The sequence below is a fragment of the Ciconia boyciana genome, chromosome 25, assembly GCF_034638445.1.
Source record: "Ciconia boyciana chromosome 25, ASM3463844v1, whole genome shotgun sequence".
NCBI lineage: Eukaryota > Metazoa > Chordata > Aves > Ciconiiformes > Ciconiidae > Ciconia > Ciconia boyciana.
In genome coordinates this window covers 4,861,055-4,879,183 of record NC_132958.1, presented here as the reverse complement: position 1 = coordinate 4,879,183, position 18,129 = coordinate 4,861,055, and the positions used below count along the sequence as shown (strand labels likewise).

General features: G+C 38.7%; 1 protein-coding gene across 1 annotated transcript in view; it reads right to left on the bottom strand.

The window, feature by feature from the left end:
• UNC5D (unc-5 netrin receptor D) overlaps positions 1–18,129 on the bottom strand; it is an 85,720-nt gene that overhangs the window by 27,780 nt on the left and 39,811 nt on the right. Inside the window, exons 7-9 of the mRNA XM_072845977.1 lie at positions 11,205–11,237; positions 4,833–5,018; positions 2,387–2,764 (exon numbers count right to left, since the gene is read on the bottom strand). Coding sequence (XP_072702078.1) covers positions 2,387–2,764; positions 4,833–5,018; positions 11,205–11,237 — 597 coding nt within the window. The remainder of the gene's footprint in view (positions 1–2,386; positions 2,765–4,832; positions 5,019–11,204; positions 11,238–18,129) is intronic.

The following is an 18,129-nucleotide window of genomic DNA, read 5'->3' as shown; positions in this document are numbered from 1 at the left end:
TCTGACTACAACATTATCAGATGACAGGAAAATACGTTATTAATATGATCCACATAGTTATTAATATTTAACTGTCTTAGAGCCTGGAATGATATAGACTCATATGCTTAAAAACTTCTTGCTCCAACAGAGCTTTTAAATAGCTGACTTCCCATTGTTTTGTGTCACTAAATGACACTGGATTCATAGTCTAGATGTGACTGAAGGCTTCTCTTCATCCTTGGGTACAGGCAGACTCTGTCTACCTCACCACTTACACAAAAGGGGATAATTTAAGGAAACAAAAGGTACCATCACCTCTTTCCTTAAGGCTTCCAGCAAGAGTGGTTTGTAATCCCAGTCCTTTTGATGGTCTTGTTACCCTGACAGGCTTTTATCTGATGCAGCAACAGAACAATCTCTTTTTTTTGTTCCCTGTTTAATTGTTCTTTCCCTTTTTTTTTTTTTTTTAAATAATAAGTATATTCAAAAGCATGTGTGCCTTTGGTAACTTTTAAGTTAGCCTTTGCCAGTTTCTGAAAGGCAGTTAGGGCAAGCCAGTTGTGGAAGATCTTAATCATGCGTTGACTCTTTCACTCTTATTTGCCAGAATGCCTCTTAGTGGTACACATCCTGTCATCTGCATAGCTCCGTGTTTTACAAGATGTGATGGTGGTTTAAACTTTTCTTGAAACATTTTTGCCCCTTTCTGACTGAAATAAAATCTGATAATTCTAGGATCACAAGGAATCTCATAATGGAGAGAACTACCTAACCAAATTAATCTGAATTTGCATGGAAATCACCATACCTTTTTGTTCATATACATAATAACTGGTGAACCCAAGTGATACGATTTTCCTTTTACTCCACTAGTATAAATTAGAAGTTAACAAGGATGCTTTACAGCAGGTACCAGTAAAATTAAACTGTTGTACAGCATACTCGATACAGGAAGACTAGATTTTACTTTGCGTATGTCACACAATGCAGAACCTCAGCTAAGTAGTAACATGATTGCACTATAATTTACAATTGGCTAGCAAATTTGATCTTACATAAATGGGCAGAAGGAAGTACACAGATTGCAAGCAGACCAAATATGTATTTACATAATCTAATTGATGGGACTATCGTTATATAAAGTAGCTAAATATATAGTATGAGGGACTTCTTCATTTATGGCTTAACTGACTTAGTGCCTCTGCCTTTGTAATCTTCATTCCTGAACATAAGAGCAACCTGTGAAGAAATGAACATGTTCCATGTGTTGTGCATGACTGTACACTAAATATTATATCCCTGTTATCAATCTTCTCTAAATACAGACCACGTTTTTTATGGTAACCTTTAAAGTACCTATTTTATGAAACATGAAGGATAAAAGCTCTAAAGCATTCAGTTCGACTAGATACTAAGAGATAAGCCTGGACACACTCGTCAGATGAAAACAAAGTTGAATTTAAAGTGAATAAAGATCACCAGAGTTTGAAAGATCTCCTCTTGGCTAGCAATGGTGGTATCTGGCTATTTCTGCTACATTTGCCATTTTGAAAAAGGAAGTATCCAACATAAGGAATTTTATTCAGCACTAGTGATGTAGTGCAACATACTGCAAGACTAAGATTTTAACATCCTTTATTTGATTCTAATTTGGTGGCTCTATGTTTTCAGCTAATTTATCAATTCCTTAAGTCTAAAATAGGTCTCACCAAACTCTGAAGTCACAGTACAAACTCTACTTCTTAAACAATGCACATTTAGCGTCTCTACTGCGATGTTTCAGTGCATAGCCCAATCTTGAAATGCCAGTTGACCCTGAAGTGCCCCACTATGGAAACCTGTCAAGCTGTTAAGCTAAGAGAAAGAGAAAACCAGAAAGGCAGGAGTAAATGCTAACGAAAGTCGCACTAGAGTTTTCATTGAGAGGGGAAGCTATTCTCCAGAGACGTCTGTTTGTAATATGCTGCAGACTTCAGTAACTTAATGAAGCCTGACAATGTTAAGGCAGTCAGATGTTGATGCATGTAGATTCTGCTTTGAATATGACCCCATTATATAAGATGCTGATCCAATATCAACCTCCTTCCTGGGGAGCCCTTCTTTTGGCTCAGGATCCAAGTAAGCAACAGCTTTGATTAATATGACTTTCAAGCTGAAGACATCAAGAGAAGCAGTGATTTATAACAGTTCAGATAGGCATGATGCCTCTTTACTACTCAGCCCAAGCTTTGTTCTGATCAGTTGTCTCCTGTGTGGGCAACAGGCTCTACTTCCCAAAATTTGCATGAAGGGAGCCTCTACTTTCCTCTCCCTTTTTTTAGTTTGTTACAGAACACTACATCAGGCAAAATAAGTTTGATCTAAAATTATTTTGTATGCTTTTAATGAGAAAGGATCTACCCACCTGTGTTTGGAACCACTAAACGGCCACCCAGGTGTCCAAAAATGGCAGTCGTCTTCAGCTCACTTCTTGTTGAAATAGAAGACAGGTTCTGAATATACGTAGCCTTATTTCTAGCCTGTATCGTACCAAAAGCTCTATTATTCCCATGAGGAAAAGTTCCAGAATGTGCCTTTCCATGATATTCAGCCCTCTCTGTCACCCCTAGGGACACCATGAATGAACTCTGAACTTTGACTTTGATGTCTGACAGCGGGTTGAACAGTGAAGACTCTGTCATTAGCTCCTTGTCCATGGGATCCTGCAGGCAGATTGGTCCACTGTACGTTCTGCTCACTGTCAAGTCTGGCTGCATGGATGAGTTCAAAAGCAGGGAGTTACCTGGTAGAATGAAGCAGATCAGGGACTTAGTTACTCTATTAAGATGTTAAATCTCAAATCTCTTTCTGACCTCTGCACCATTTCGTTTTTGACTTGCTCGTCCCTCCTGATAGTCTCAGAGCTCAAAATCACATAAGGTAATGTTAAAAAACAGATGAAATGATGCAGTAGAGCTAACAGGTACTTGATCACTATGTTTTCCGCACTTCGGGCAACTCCAGAGTGCATGAATCCAAGAAGGAACTTCCTTCTTCGTTTGGATGCAGGTTTGTGTGTGTGCCTTTTTTCTTTCTTTTTCTTTTTTTTTAAATTAAAACCCATTGGGTGAAAACAGATCTTCCTGCAGACCTTTTCTGTGAGCTTACACGAAACAATAGCTTCATGCCTGAGGGAAACTGGGTTGAAAAGAAAGTGGGACAAGAGTAATATAGGGAAGAATACTACAGTTATTCATTTAGGAGCATTTTAGCTCAGAAAACACTCTGAAAAAAAAGAGAAGGAATGGATAGATTTAGGGCCTGAATCCTCTAGCTGGTTTGGTCTTTTTTTGTTTGTTTTTGTGGGGTTTTTTGGCTTGGGTTGGGTTTTTTTTGGTTGGTTGGTTCTTAGTAAATAAAAGTTTTCTGAAGTAACTAATTTTCTGGAAATTATCTGTACTGCATCCTTGAAAATTTGATCACTTTAAGGGACTGCAGGTTGGGTTGCTAACGTTATAAATACATTTCTCCAAAGAATAAAATTTGGATCACTCTTATCCATTGTCCAAACGTCAATACTGTGCTCTCTTTTCTCAGCAAATGGAACAGAGAACTGGCCTTTTTTTCAGCTGAATTGTTTAGTTTACAAATGCTCTTACTTAAAAACCCCACAGACAGAGAACCCGAAGTAAATGAAACTGAACTAAAAGCATCCTGGCATAAGAGAAATTGGCACACTCAGATATTTTCAGACTGTCCAGAACTAATGCTTTTGAAACATTAAGTCAAACAAACAATTCCCCAGACTCAAAACAACACTTTCATGGCAAACTGAACAATGAAGGAGAAAGTTACTATTCGAGACAGTCATTGAGAATTACATGATGCTAATTAAAGGCTTGGATTTTTAAATGAATGAGTAAACATCCTTCAAACATCCTTGTCTACCAAGCCCTTCTTCCAGTTTCTTGCTTGGTGAGGAATGTCTCCCAGAAAATAAAGTAACTATAAAAGCAACAACACAAAAAAAAAATCCAAACCCAAACTCTGCAACATATTTCACTTTTCCGAAGAGAGAAGAGACACGGGGATACTTTCACACCCCACCAACACAGCCACCCACCCACAATAAGGCAGGTCTCTATGTTAGAATGTCAGTACAGAATTAAAGAAACATACTATTTTAAAGTAATCACCATTTGTATTCCTCCCCACCTTTCCGTCCAAAGGAAATAATATTCCAGAAAACATCTGAGTGCTGCTTTTAGTCAAAGTAAGTATTTCTTCCATATTTTATTGTATTGGTGGCTTTCTGAAGTTGTTTGTTTTGGTTTTTTTAAATCAATACATGTTTACACACATTTATTTCCCACAAACCTCAGAATGTGGATGTTTGCATGCTAACAGCAGCTTATAAAAATACTTAAAGTTGGTTTCTCAAATTAACAGTAAAAAACTAATCACTTAACTGGAGTAAAGAAAATAGAAGATCTGTAACTGAATAGGAAGGAACTACAGACATGCTTTCTGGGTTTGTTTTGGTTTGGTTTATTTGTTTTGGTTTGTTTGGGCTTTTTGTAAGTCACAAATGTCAGTGGAGAAACCGGTGACAGTATTTCTAAAGCACTTAGAGCATGGTCAAGAAAGATGACGTGTTTGTCCAAGCTGCCATGACAGATCAGTGGCAGACAGTCAGACAGTTTTTACCACCAGATCCTGCTCCTCGGACTGCAGCTGCCCTTCCCTGCCTTTCAACGCAGCTGCTCAGCAGTGAGCCGGAATGCCCTCCCACAGCCAGTCACTGAATACGAGCTTAGTATCTCTTTGCAGTAGGAGCTCTGGAGAGAGGAAAATGAAATCACAACACTAACCTTGTCTGACTGTTTTAAAATTAAATGTCTGGAAGCCTCCTGTCAGTGCAGATGAATCAATCACATCCACGCCGTACTCACTCTGACTCCGTCTGTAAAGGGTAACGCCAACCACCAGCACAGCTACAGCAATGACTGCTGCTCCCAGGCCGGAGTACAAGGCAATGTCACTGGCAGTCTCAATATCTGGAAGGAGAAAAAGTGGGTACCAAGTCAGCAACACTCACGAAAACATTCTGACTGGCACTGGCCCGCCGTGAGCAAAGGGGATCGTAGGAGGCCAGAGCCACATGGCCAGGGAGGTGAAGCTTGAGACATAAGTGTGGAGCAGATCACAGCAGGACAGCGGAGCACAAAGGAACACTGAAAAGCAAGCATTTGAAAGCATGAGCAAACTTCCTTCTCTCCATATAGGTGAGCTTACATTGCTTTAGGGATGGCATCACGGTCTTTGCAGCTTTTTTTAAAATGGGAGAGTTGGACTTGTAACAGTCAGAAGCAGAGCACTTACCACTAAATAGCCTTCTCTCTCATCAGCACACATTGCTAGCTTGGGCTGCTTGCTGAGGTATGCCATCGTTTCCCCTTCCAGCCCAGTGGGGATCATCAAGGTATGGTAAATCAACCCTTAAAGGGAGGACGTGGAACAACTGCAACTAGGGAGGGCTGCGTTAGGTACCAGCAGGAGCCTCGTCTATTGCTAGCTTCCAGGGACATGGAAGTTTTAGGTTTGAATTCTGGAGCTAATCCAGGAGGTCATGAGTCCTCTGAAAAATCGTAGTGAAGATTTCCCCTTCCCCCCTCTTTATTCTCTCTGTGAGCTTTAGTATAAGAAGGAACAGTCCATCCTCTGACAGCTCAGAGATCCCACATATCTTCTTGGATATCTTCAGTCTTTAAAAACAGGTTGGAAACCAAACCTTCCCTGTGATCAAACCCATGCCTTAAGCTTACAACCAAGTTTTCTAAGACTTCAAACTTTTACAGCAGAGAAGAAGGATTCATTGCTTTGAAAGAATGAATCCAAATGAAACCTGCAATATTATGTAATTGAATTATCCAGTCCCGCTCTTCTAGATCTTCTGGGATTTGGGACCACGTACCATGAAATTAAATTACTTGGCAAGTACACTTAGTGGGTCCTTAGATAGTTCCTTAATGCCAGACTCCAGTTTAGAAGAAGAGATAATCATGTATTCACCCTATACATCATCTGTTATCCCACTATGTGGTGCTTCTGCTGTCAAGTGAGAAGCACTTGGTACAGAAAGTGCATTTGTTTATAACAAATGACAGTGACAAAAAATAACTAGGAAATCCAGACTACTCAATACCAGTAAATAAACTGCAATGTACAGAAATAGGGTAGGAAGTTAAATTCAGCATTTAATAAATAGCCAATTACTGAAATTACTTAATTAGTATTTGGGAGGAGGCTTCTGTTGTGCATACGTTTTTCTGCAGAAAGTCAGATAACTTTATTTTAGCTGAATTTTTAAAATGCACATGAAACTTCAGACCATTGAGAAGAAAGAAATGAGTACCTGTGGGCAGCATCAGAAAAGCTAATTTTCCTGGCTCACCAGTTTCTTACGTAAACTGTCTGACAACTAACAATACAAGGAGCGGAACTTCCTGGGAGGCACACCAGCTGCCCAGCGCAACAGCCGAGTACCGACTGTTCTCTAACGTAAGGGAAATGCCATATGAATTGCAGCAGCAAGGAAACCAAGTACGAAGACGCTGCTTTAAGTGGGCTGGAGCACGTGGGAGGTTTGCTGTGAATAAAGCAACATAACTGATTTTCTAGTTGGGCAGTTGAATCGAAAGTAAACTAAACTGTTTGGCTCAAACTTCCTTAATGGAAAACACCCTTTCCATCCCCATTCTCAAACTGTTCCCAGTCAACCCCAAATACAACGTTCCGACATCCCATTCATCCCAAAATACATGTTTTGAAATCAGTTTTACTAGGACCACTGTTTAGCCCAGAAAATACCTCTGCAGCTGGTGAATTTTCAAATAACCTCATACTGAAAAAGGTTTTTGAGTTCAAAAACCGTGTAGATGTGGCACTTCGGGACATGGTTTAGTAGGCATGGAGGTGGTGGGTTGACGGTTGGACTGGATGATCTTAGAGGTCTTTTCCAACCTTAATGATTCTATAATTCTATTCCATTTTTAACATGTTTAGAACTTGCTGAGAAGGGGGGCGGATCACTAAGTTTCCATGCAAATACCAGCTTTCAGAAGAAATCCATCTTCTGTGGTACGTCATGACAAGTAATCCCAACTGAAAAACCTTGTAAGCAGCTCTTACCCAACTTCTTCGAACATTACAATTGCCACACAGTTCTACTAAATAAATTACTAGAGAAAAAGATTTTTTTTTCTGACGCCTTTTTTCCCCCATTTTTTCCATGAGAAGCCCCCTTGAAAAATGTTGTAAAGAAAGTTTTAAGCATTTCAGGTTCAGAGTTAGGAATTCTTGAAAGTAAGCTGTAGAGCTGACAATGTAAATGTATTAGACCTCACAATGCCAGATGGAGAAAGTAAATGCAAGAAGACAGGGTCACAAAGGAAGACTGGAAATACCTCAGATAAACCAAGACTACCTGCATCCCAGCCCAGTGCCTTCGTCACATACTGGTTTACCTCCATTTTATTCTCTAGTATCAGGTGCAGAAAGAAAAGCACAGAAACTAATTACATTTCTATTTCTTCCAATTTTCTATTCCCAAGCTATTTTGTTGTTATAGGGAATTAATTATGAAACTCTATTGTTCGCTTGATTTTTGTGGGTAATTAGTACAACGAATAAGCCAAGAGAAGGAACGCTGTATCTCTCCAGTGGTAGAAGAAACTGAAGAGCAAGTGGGTTCTTTTCCTTTCTAGAGAACTGTAGTGAGCTGGTAGTTATTCCCTCATAAAGCATCTTTAAGTCTTCTGTTTTGATCATTACTTTAAAACAGAAAAGTGCTGAAAATCTTAATTACCTCATCTACCTTCTTGGGATAGTAAATTATAAAGTCTGAAACATGCAGAAATAACCTATCAGTAAAAAATCACTGCCACCGTAATGGCAACAGGTAGCAAATACAGGAGTTGATCTTTCCCCATCAACACCAGAATATAAAACACACCTCGAGTTCTCACCTGTGAGTAACTGTAATTTATTACTCTAAATCTACTTAAATAGTTTAGCTGCTTCTTTTCAATCAATTCAGACGTCAGATAATTTAAGTTTTATATTTTATAACTGCACAAGGCTGTTGGACATGGGGGCTTAAAGATGAGAGCAAGAATACAGAATTTTAAAAAATGAGAACAGTTTGACTCAAGCAAAATTTTTCTGGAGAGCAGAATTTTGTTTTCAGTGAAGGCTTTTAAGTATCCGTAGAACTTGAATTTGACACTTTTCTACAAATTATATGATTTAAAACTCTTACAGTTATTCTTTCTGAATTTCCTTATCTTTAATAAAACGGTCATTGTTCTGTTTCACAGAAGACCTGGAAGAGTTATTCAAGTGTTCCCATAACTATTCCATTGCAAGGGAAGAAAACTGCCCCCCCAAACCCAGTAACTAACCCATCAAGTTCAGAGGAAAAGGATAACCTTTTCAGAATGTAGCAGATTTTTAAATAGCTTTATCTTAAAAGAGTAAAACAAGAGTGACATCATCTTCCTTTGAATTGTTCCTATGGAACACAACTGCTTAAGAAGGACTTTCATTTTTATTGAGGATGTTAGTACTTCTTTAGAAAGAAATACTGGGGGTTTTTTTAAGTAATTTTAATCTCTTCCCCTTTCTGTCTTTTCTTATGGATAATTCCTTTTCCATTGGAGACTAGAAATTAAAGAAAAAAGCATGGCAAATCTGGGGAGCAGGGTAATTTTCTGCTTTTATTTTTTCCCCAGAAGGGAACAAAGTGAAAAACAAACAAACTAAAAAAGAAAACATTTATAGTCAACCAATTACTATTTAATGAACTGCATCCTCCCAGCCCAGAGGAGGTAGGGACTCTCGTAAAGCACTACGATTTTTATACATTTCAGTTACAGGATACATGTTTGTGGTAATTGTAGCCTATATTTCACTCCACCTCCTGACACTGTTACACAACATTTATTGAAAGCGCATTTGATGGTAATGAAGTTTCTATTAACTATGATTAAGTTTCATAAAGCACCTGAAGATAATTTAAGATGTGCAGGAGCAGAAAATGAAACATTTGGTTTAGTACATTAGGAAGCGTAATTGATTAAATTATCTCATTTACAATAAGTGCTTTCCAGGAGCTATGCAGGGCATACATTTCCCCCGTCTACCATTAGCGTTTGCTAGGAGATCTGAAAGGTTTTTCCAGCTTCCCATCCTCCCCCTGTTTTCCATCACTCTCACTTTTGGTACCCCTTAGCAACTTGAAGTCCATTCTTCACATAGGCAGCCTTCAAGAACAAGGATCAGAAGTCAGAGAATCATGTAAGAGGTTATTTAGTAGAACAGGTTGTTTCTCAATTATCTTCATAATTGACTTTGATTTTGCATCAATGATGATTCATGCCGTCTTAAACTAAGTTCCTGTTTCACTGAATAGCAACAAGCTGTATTACATGGTTCTAACCCCACAGCTATAAAGACACCCTTTAATTCTCCTCGGTATCTTCTATGCTAAAATCAATTCCATTAAGGTTTCTTTTTTAATAAATCAGAAAATAAAGCGATTTGACTGATAGTCTTTCAAGATTCTCTAATTAAATGGGAACTGCGCAGATAAACAAACAAAAACGTATCAATTGCCTGAGCTAAGTTATGACACAGACCGATTGTACGTGACCGATTAGGAGATGAATCCAGTGAGACAAAGACAAGACAAAATTAAAAAGGCTCAAGCAGCCAAGGCAACCACAGCACATTTTTGAGCTACCTAAATTTGATTTTGTGTACCCTTAGAAATACTTAAGAACTGGAAATGTAAAGGAGAAATAGTCTCATGCAAGCTTTCTACGCATTCGGAACCGTTCCATGGGTGAAGCTGGGTGGCTATCATGCACCCTACATAACTGCACCATATTAAAAAACGAGAGCTTTTAAGAAGCCAAACACCTTTCACTCATCTTGGACAATAACTGTGCTCCTCTGTAATTATTATTTTTATTGCATCACATTTTTGCTGCAATTTAGTTACATTTCTTTGTAAATAGTTACAAAGTTATCTGTGGATAACACGGATTTGAACTCGACCAGTTCCTTTAAAACTCGTTTTATCAGACAGAGGAATACGCTGGGATCTGATAACCAAACAGGCTTCGTTCAAGCCAGCCAGAAATTTTGCTGCAGAATGTTTTGACATTGCAGTCTACAGCATGTGAGCTCAAAGCAAACATAGCTAAGGCTGGGATTTCCAAATGTCTCCCTAATGATTTAGAGCCCAAGTTCCATAAAATTTCAAATATTCTGATCACCGTATGCCCCTATATCCTGGAGGAATACTCAGACTTAAAACCTGCTTATTTTATAATACATAATAGAAGAATCTGTCTTCAAAGCAGGTACAAACAATTGCATGCATTACTTCTCAGTACAGGTGGATTCTTGTTTTAAGTCCTTCAAAGATATTAAGCCAAAAATGTGTTTATAAATCTATTTGTCAAAATTCAAAGACAATTTTTTGTTGAAAATTAAGCAGTCAGAAATCCTCAAAACTTTGTGTACAGTTCGTGAAAGAAAAAAAGCAATGTCTTCGCTTTAAAACAGATAGGCCTCACGGAAATTGTGGTTTTGAGGAAATTGTGTCGTCTTTTTTTTTTTTTTTTTTTTTTTTTAAACGAAATCTTTCAGCTAGTCCATTCACTCCAAACATGCTGCTCTAAACTAAAATTCCACTGAAATCAATGGAAGACTAAGAAACAGAGGGCAGGATAGAAGCCTCCCAAAGCAGTATATAAATGATATCTATATACTCTTTACAGGGTAAAGCATATAAACATGCTTTACCAGTTGATAAAGCACGGCCAAAGCGAGTGGAACAAGATCAGACAGAGCCAGTAGTGGAACCAGATTTGAACCAAGAAAGCCAAACTCCTATATTAATTTGGCTTTTTTGTAATTACAAGTCCTCAAGAGATCAATTTCAAGCTAAGCATTCCTGTAGAAAGGGCTCCCAATCAGACGCAAATTACTAAAGAACGGTCACTTTTCTATTTTTAGTCTGAAACCTATGATCACAAAGTTGCTAAGAAGATGCTATCAGTAGATGTGAAAGCCTTTCATATAACCTTCAGTTTTATTTAGCTCCTCAACAAATAAAACAGAACGGCAGAGAAGATGAGAAAAATCATATTTACAAGAGAAAAAAAATAACTTACTTTGGGATTTTATTTCATGAAGAGGTTTTTTATCTGAGAGAGAGAGAGAGAGAGAGAGAGAGAGAAAGTTGCACTTAATAAATTTACATGGAACATATCTATTTCCTATATCGCTTCCGTCTAGCTCTATAAATGAAACATTTTCTCCCTGTTTGCTGACAATATGAATATTTTATGTTGTCCATATTTTTCCCTTCATCTTCCCCCCCACCCCCAAAATCTCTTTCAGGATGTTTCTTTGCAGTAATTCCTCACTTGGTTAATTCAAGTGTTTGTTAGCTTTATTGGATGCTTTTATTTAGAACATTATACATCTCAGCAAGAAGGAAGTTCAATACTTTAAGGTGGATCACTTGGCAAAGAAAGTCAGTTAAGAATTATTTCTTTGTAAGTTTGATATATGGAAAGGTTAGTGATGGACATTTTAAAAAGTAATTTATAAAATATCAAAATGTACAATATATTCACATTTATGTATCTAAATATACACCAATAATGACATCTATATGTGTATATAAAGAACATACAGAACCAATGTACTACCATACATATGCAAACATATTATAAAATAGGTTTTATACAGTAGTGCATCTCAAAAATGAGGCTTGTCTGTCTCCCTTGTAATAAGCATTTGAGTTCTCTTTTATAACCCAATACCTGAAAAGGTAATCTTTAGAAAACGGGAGAGTCGGGCTCGTGCAGCACCCGTACTGCATGAGCACGGGTCCATAGGTGCACGTGGCAACGAAGCAACCCACGGGGCGTGCCAGCCCCAGCGCAGCAGGCCGGCACAACGCCTGCCATTTCCAAGACGCCGCTTAGGAATTCACGTTCTGTGGGGCGGCCAGGACTGCCTCCAGGCTGCCCTCTGCACGCTCTGTAAACACAGGCTCAAGATCAATTCTGCCACCCCTTAGTTTCTTGGGCAGTCTGCCCAACTTAAGCGACTATTCCAACACCTCTTCTTGAAAGGGTGTCCGAAGAAAACAACAACACACAACATACAACTTATTTCTATAAAATTCCACAGAGGCTAGCAGTTCAGCAGAGTTAGACTAATCTAATAGACAGAATAAAATGCAGGGAAATAGTACTCTTATGGAAACCACGTCAAGGTACAAGATGTTCAGCTTACTGTTTTGCTGTGTGATAATGCAAGCAAATGAATTATGAGGCGCCTTCTATTATTTTTACTATCTGTGAAAATGATGGGTTTAATAATACTTAACCCAAAGGATTCTTGGATTTTGGCTTTGCCACAAAGCTAGGTGTGGGGTTTTTTTCTTCTTGAGGTTGTTTTTATTTTTGCTAAAATGATGTATGTAAACACCAAATGAATAGTGTCAGACTTGAGCTTTGCAATGGAAACAAACATTTTTCATGCTGCTGACAAACACTGTATCAACAGAAAACTCCAACAGAATTGAAATGTGTTTGCCATATAAACTGGTGAGATTGCTAGATCCAGAAGCCTCTTGGCAATATTCAGTATCACGGCTGGGTGAAAAATGGAAAACAAAATTATTTGTGATTTAAGATGCATTAGTGAAAACATGTTTGTAGTTCATCTGCTTATGGCCTACTTGCTTGTTTCTTTTTTGGGCACTGGGAAAAAAAAAATCAATAGTTTTTGAAGTTACAAAAAACAACTTTAAAGCAAATAGATAAAAGTAAAACAAAAAACTCCACAAAACCCTCTCTTATCAAGCAGAGAAAAAGCTTTCACCTCTACAAGACAGAGAGAAACCCACCATGGAAAAGTATACTACTGAGAATACTGGTAGGGAATAAACGATGGAAGAACAAATATGCAAGAAACTAGGAAGTTGTGAGGACTATCTTCAGTGAAATTACCTTTGCATCCGGATTGAGTCAGTCTCTGGTTTTCTCCCAGCTTGGCAGGCCTGGCAATCTTTCATGTATACCAAAACCAAAAATAATTCCACCTTTCTTCTGCGTACAAGTTTGTATCTATTCAATTGTTACAAGTTCTAGAAGAAATTCCCTGAAAGAAAAGCACTTTCCGCTGCTCCTCAGTTAGGGACTGGACTATCTGGATCCATCCAGAAAATCAAAAACCAAAGCAAGAAAAACGATGTTCCTGGGAATGAAAAGGTGTCATCTTTGTGTTATACCCAACCTCTCCTGGCAGGGACTGAATAAGGAACCTGAGAGTGGACCCTGTTTAATCACCATTTCATTTACTGACTCCAAATTTGAAAATTCGTGCTAAGGATTAGTATTTTTTCTGCCAGTTCAGAATCAGGCCTATGCTCTCCTGGCATCTTACGTTCTCACCCTTACTTTCATTTAAGTTCTTATTTGTTAACCAAAGAAATGTTTCATTTCTATTTTTGCCTCATGAAAGGAACAAAGTTAACAAGTTGTGCCTGATAAATAACCTCCAAGAGATCAGTTTTCTGTAGCACAGTACTGCGTTTCCTTCACAATTCCCCATGGGATGAAAAGCAGAGCAGAAAAGGACCATATTGGAAGATGAACAGGGGAAAAAGATTTTTAAAAATAGGGTAATTGCATCAATTCCTATTAGCTGAGAAAGCAATTACAGTCCTAAAAATAATTTGACACAAGTATATACATACAGCATGACCCATAAAGGAGTAATAGTCTCACACTTCAAGATGAAAGAAACAAGAGACGCTTAATACTTCAGCCTCTTTGCATATGGAAATTCAGCTTTCAGAACCAACACACACTGCCTGGTACCACCCATCAGGCGGAAGGAGGACGAGCCTATTTAAAACGCAGAGAAGACGTAGGCCAGAGCTGAGCTCAGCTCCACTCGTGCCCCAACAGTAACAGCTTCTCTATCAGTAGGCTTGAGCTTCCTCTCTTCCTGCTTAGCTTCCTCCGTTCCAGGGAAGTAGTTATATATGAAGTACTGCTACATATACTGTTATATACTGTTACATAATACTGACAACATACTCCACCCCAAATTACACCGGAGAAGATTTTTTCCCCACAAAATACCTGGAGATTGGTTTCTGATCCCAATATTAGGTGAAAAATTGCTGGTGTGTGCAGCAGAGAGAAATCTCCCTTTATATTTCTCTTTCACCTAATTTTAGAGTGGTGGTGGTAGTTCACAGTTTTTAACTGCCATCTCACCTTATAAAAGGAATAGAAATACTTCACCCAATGAGACTTCTCCATGGAAAATCCAGCAGCAGCAGATTTCCCTTCCCCCAGTATTCAGCATAAACTGAGAATTTAATTTTGTTAATTTTAAGTAGTATTGCTTTGGTGTCAACATATGCATCCCTAGTAGGCTTAGATTTTAAACGACTTTTCATTTCAATCATAAAATTTGGTTTTTATTACTTATGTCACTTACCCTTTGTAAAATGATTTTGATAGTTCATTTTCAATATCGAAGTTATATTTTACAGACCTTGTGTTTCACAGCTGACACTAAGTTGATTAAATCTGTACAAAATTTACTCATATTTTTAAAAATCCTTTTTGTATCTTTTTACCTATAATGATCCATTTATTTATTTTAAAGAAGGCAAGTCCTTTACACATAGTGTATTAAGAACATTTTAAGTCTATTAAGAGCATTTTAAGTCCCATGTGTAGAAAAGGGATTTGCTTCTGAAAGAGAAACCTTTTGCTATTCCAGACGTTTGTTCTCAGACATACACTGTCCGCTTCACTTCTGTTTGCACATGGTTGTGTAAAATAGTTACATTTTCTTAAAATTGCATCTATAATATGATTCTAAATGTCATGGCAAAGAAAAATTAAAATTCTTCTGAAAAGGTAACGATGAAATCCTATGCTAGTTGGTTTCAACTTCTTGGGGCATTTTTCCTCTTTCCCGCAGTGCCATTAGTCAGGTAAGTTACCGGTTCATTAATAATAACATTCTTTGTACCAGTGGCTGTACAAACATAAAGCAGAGGGACGGTACCTGAACCAAAGAGCTTGATTTTATACAAAGCATATGACAGACAACAAAAATAATAATAATTTAAAAATCAAATAATTATTAAACTAAGTTAGTTGCCATGTTGTAACTATTCCAGTAGCCATCTATCCAAATACTTTGGTGGTAAGGGCTTTCTTCCAGCACTTGCTATTGGAGTTCTTACCTACTAAGCACAATAACAGAGGAGCTTAAGCAAAGCAATAGCAGAGAAAGCTATACTGTATTGTAATCTATTCTATGGATAAACAGAGAACCTATGTCTCCAGGGTTGTCAGTATGACATCTTTTATAGGCATTAATTTTAATAACAGAAAAAAATAAATACTCTGGCTGCATTATATGCCTACGCATTATATGCGTATGTCTAATCTGTGATGTGACTGTCACGGGATGTCTGGGTTCTTTTTTTTTTTTTTTTCTTTTGAACTTTGTTTTCTCAGAAGGAAGGTGAATTGGCAACTGCCTCCTTACAGCCTGAAGTTTTTTGCTTTCCACTGCTAGTGATGTTTCTTTGCAGGACCTTTCAGAAGGCAATCTTCTTTATTTTCCACAGCCAAAACCACTACATTTCTATCTGCTGGAAAAAGCCAACCCCTCCCCTGTCTCATACCCCTCTGCAATTAAGTGAACTGTGTGGACCAGCTGACATCCTAGCCCCTTTCTCTTTCTGTTGAAGGAACTTGCACACAAGCTTCTCACTAAAGCTGCAGGCCAAGCAGATTTAGATCCTGAATGCCTCATGCAGAGTTCAGCACTAGTAACCTGTACGGAGGCTAAGGTTGCTCATTAAGAGAAAGCAGTTGCTTACAAAGCATGTTTTCAATAAAGGCACAGAACCTTGAATGAATGCACCAACATGTACAGAGTTCACCCCTGAGAATTTTATAAGGCAGTTTTTATATTTCTTACTATGAAAAACAGTCTTGTTCTAGGTAACACAGACGCATTAAAAAAAAAAATAAAAAAAATCATCAAACATTGCACTGGTAACTGTAAACAGAACTCCAAACACCCAGTCCCTTTTCCTCTATGCGCAGTAACATGGATAAAGAGATTTATTTGACCAGTATGTGAAACCTTTGTTCATACAGAAAGCTTCAGAGGGCTTTATCCTAGAATAGTTCCTGAAAACACACGCCTGGAATAAGCAGTAAATATCAGAGGTAGTCCTCAAAAGACAGCTGGCAAGCACAGCGCCAACCTTTGCACTTCTGTGACGTCTGAGAAGGACTCGCACTGATATTAAAGTGATAATTCACCGCTGAACAGTGCGCGCCAGGGACATTCTAAAACCTGCCTGTAGACGGTGTCTGGATGAACTCCTCAGAGAGGGAGAGGCTAAGAACGGGGGAATTAACAGCTGGAGAAGCCACCAACAAAAGCCCACGTGATACCATACCTTGTTGATACAACAATGCTCAGAGGCCCAGTCTGTACCTGAAACCGACTGTGCTACAAGGACTCCAGGAGCGTCAGTGGTTTCCCCCATGGAACGAAGCCATCACCATCAAGTAAAATGTGTATCGTGACTCCCAGTGCTTAATAACCCCAGCTCTTCCCCAGGCCACGTGCTCCTTTCCGACAACCAAAATAAGCATAATACCGTATTTGTTCCCCTACCTCTAAAGCATAAGCGCAGCATGGAAGATGAGACACAGGACTGACACGTAACCACACAATATGAAAGGATATTATTCTCAATATCCTGAGTAGGGCCACCTTGTATTAACTCTGGTGAAAACCACAGAGGGAGCCAGCTAGACGGTACATCAACTCATGGCTGTCACAAACAATGGTAAGTGTGCAGACCTCAGCTGCATCTTTTCATGCCCCTTTCAATGCATCCTTCTGACAGTCTTCCCGTGGATATGCTAACCTGCACACGAGTGGATTCTGGATTTATCAAGCCATCTGCAGGGAAGGGCATTCATTTAACGTGTAGGAAGGAGAAAAACCTCAGAACATCATGTGATCACCGTGTTGGGCCTCAAAAGCTGAATGAATTGCAGCGCTCACAAATTCTCACTAGTTATTCTTTTTTAAAACACAGGGAGGGAAAAAGTCTAAATTTCATTTATGTCCTTTTGAACACTGAAGCTTGTCTGTCTGACACCTTGGAGCTCGAGAGCTGTTCTGTAACCCTGGAAACTTCAAGTAGTTAGAGACATATAGCAAGACTGCTGGGTATTTCCTCCCTCCAAAACCAAACCACATCTTATGTAAAGTATCAGCTGAGGTATATGTGTTTCTGAAGTCTGAATAAATACACAGGACGCTGTCTGCCATTAAGAGCTTATTAAAATCTCAGGGCAAAAAAGTGAGTTCATTTTGTTTAGAAAATGATTTTCCTCATCTCGCCATATGTACTTCACTGAAGAACTGGTTGGGCACAGTGGCTGTTTCTTTCTCCCTGAAACTGCCAACCAGTATCAGGAAGGTGCACAGGGGGAAGGCCATAGGCACTTACGCTATCGTAAGCACGTATGCGATGGGTAGGAGCACAAGGCTTAGGATTTATAGCCATATTCCTTCTGTTGCATGCATCATGGTGGCAGAAGAAAATGATGGCTAGGCATAACATGAACACATACATGCAAAAGATCAAGAAGGAAGGGTAATGCAGTACCATGGAAACAAAGAAAGAGGACTATTTAAATATAAAAATTAAAGAAAAAGTAGACTTATTTCAGTTTACATCTTTCAGCCTTAGCATTCCTGATTGCTCCCGTGGCTGCCATTTCATTATTGCTGGAAAGCGATGAGGTGACAGTACCTCCACAGACAGGGAGCAGCATTCAGTGTAGGAATAAACTTGTGAATTTCTGCTTTGTTTTGAGCCTGTGCAGCGGTCCCCGGGTGTCCTGCAACTCTACAGCTGCAGGGCTGATTTTCTTGGCTCCTACTTGTTTGTTGATAGTAGCAACTACCAAATGCCAGATGCTTTCCAGACATTTGTGAAGGGCAAATCCT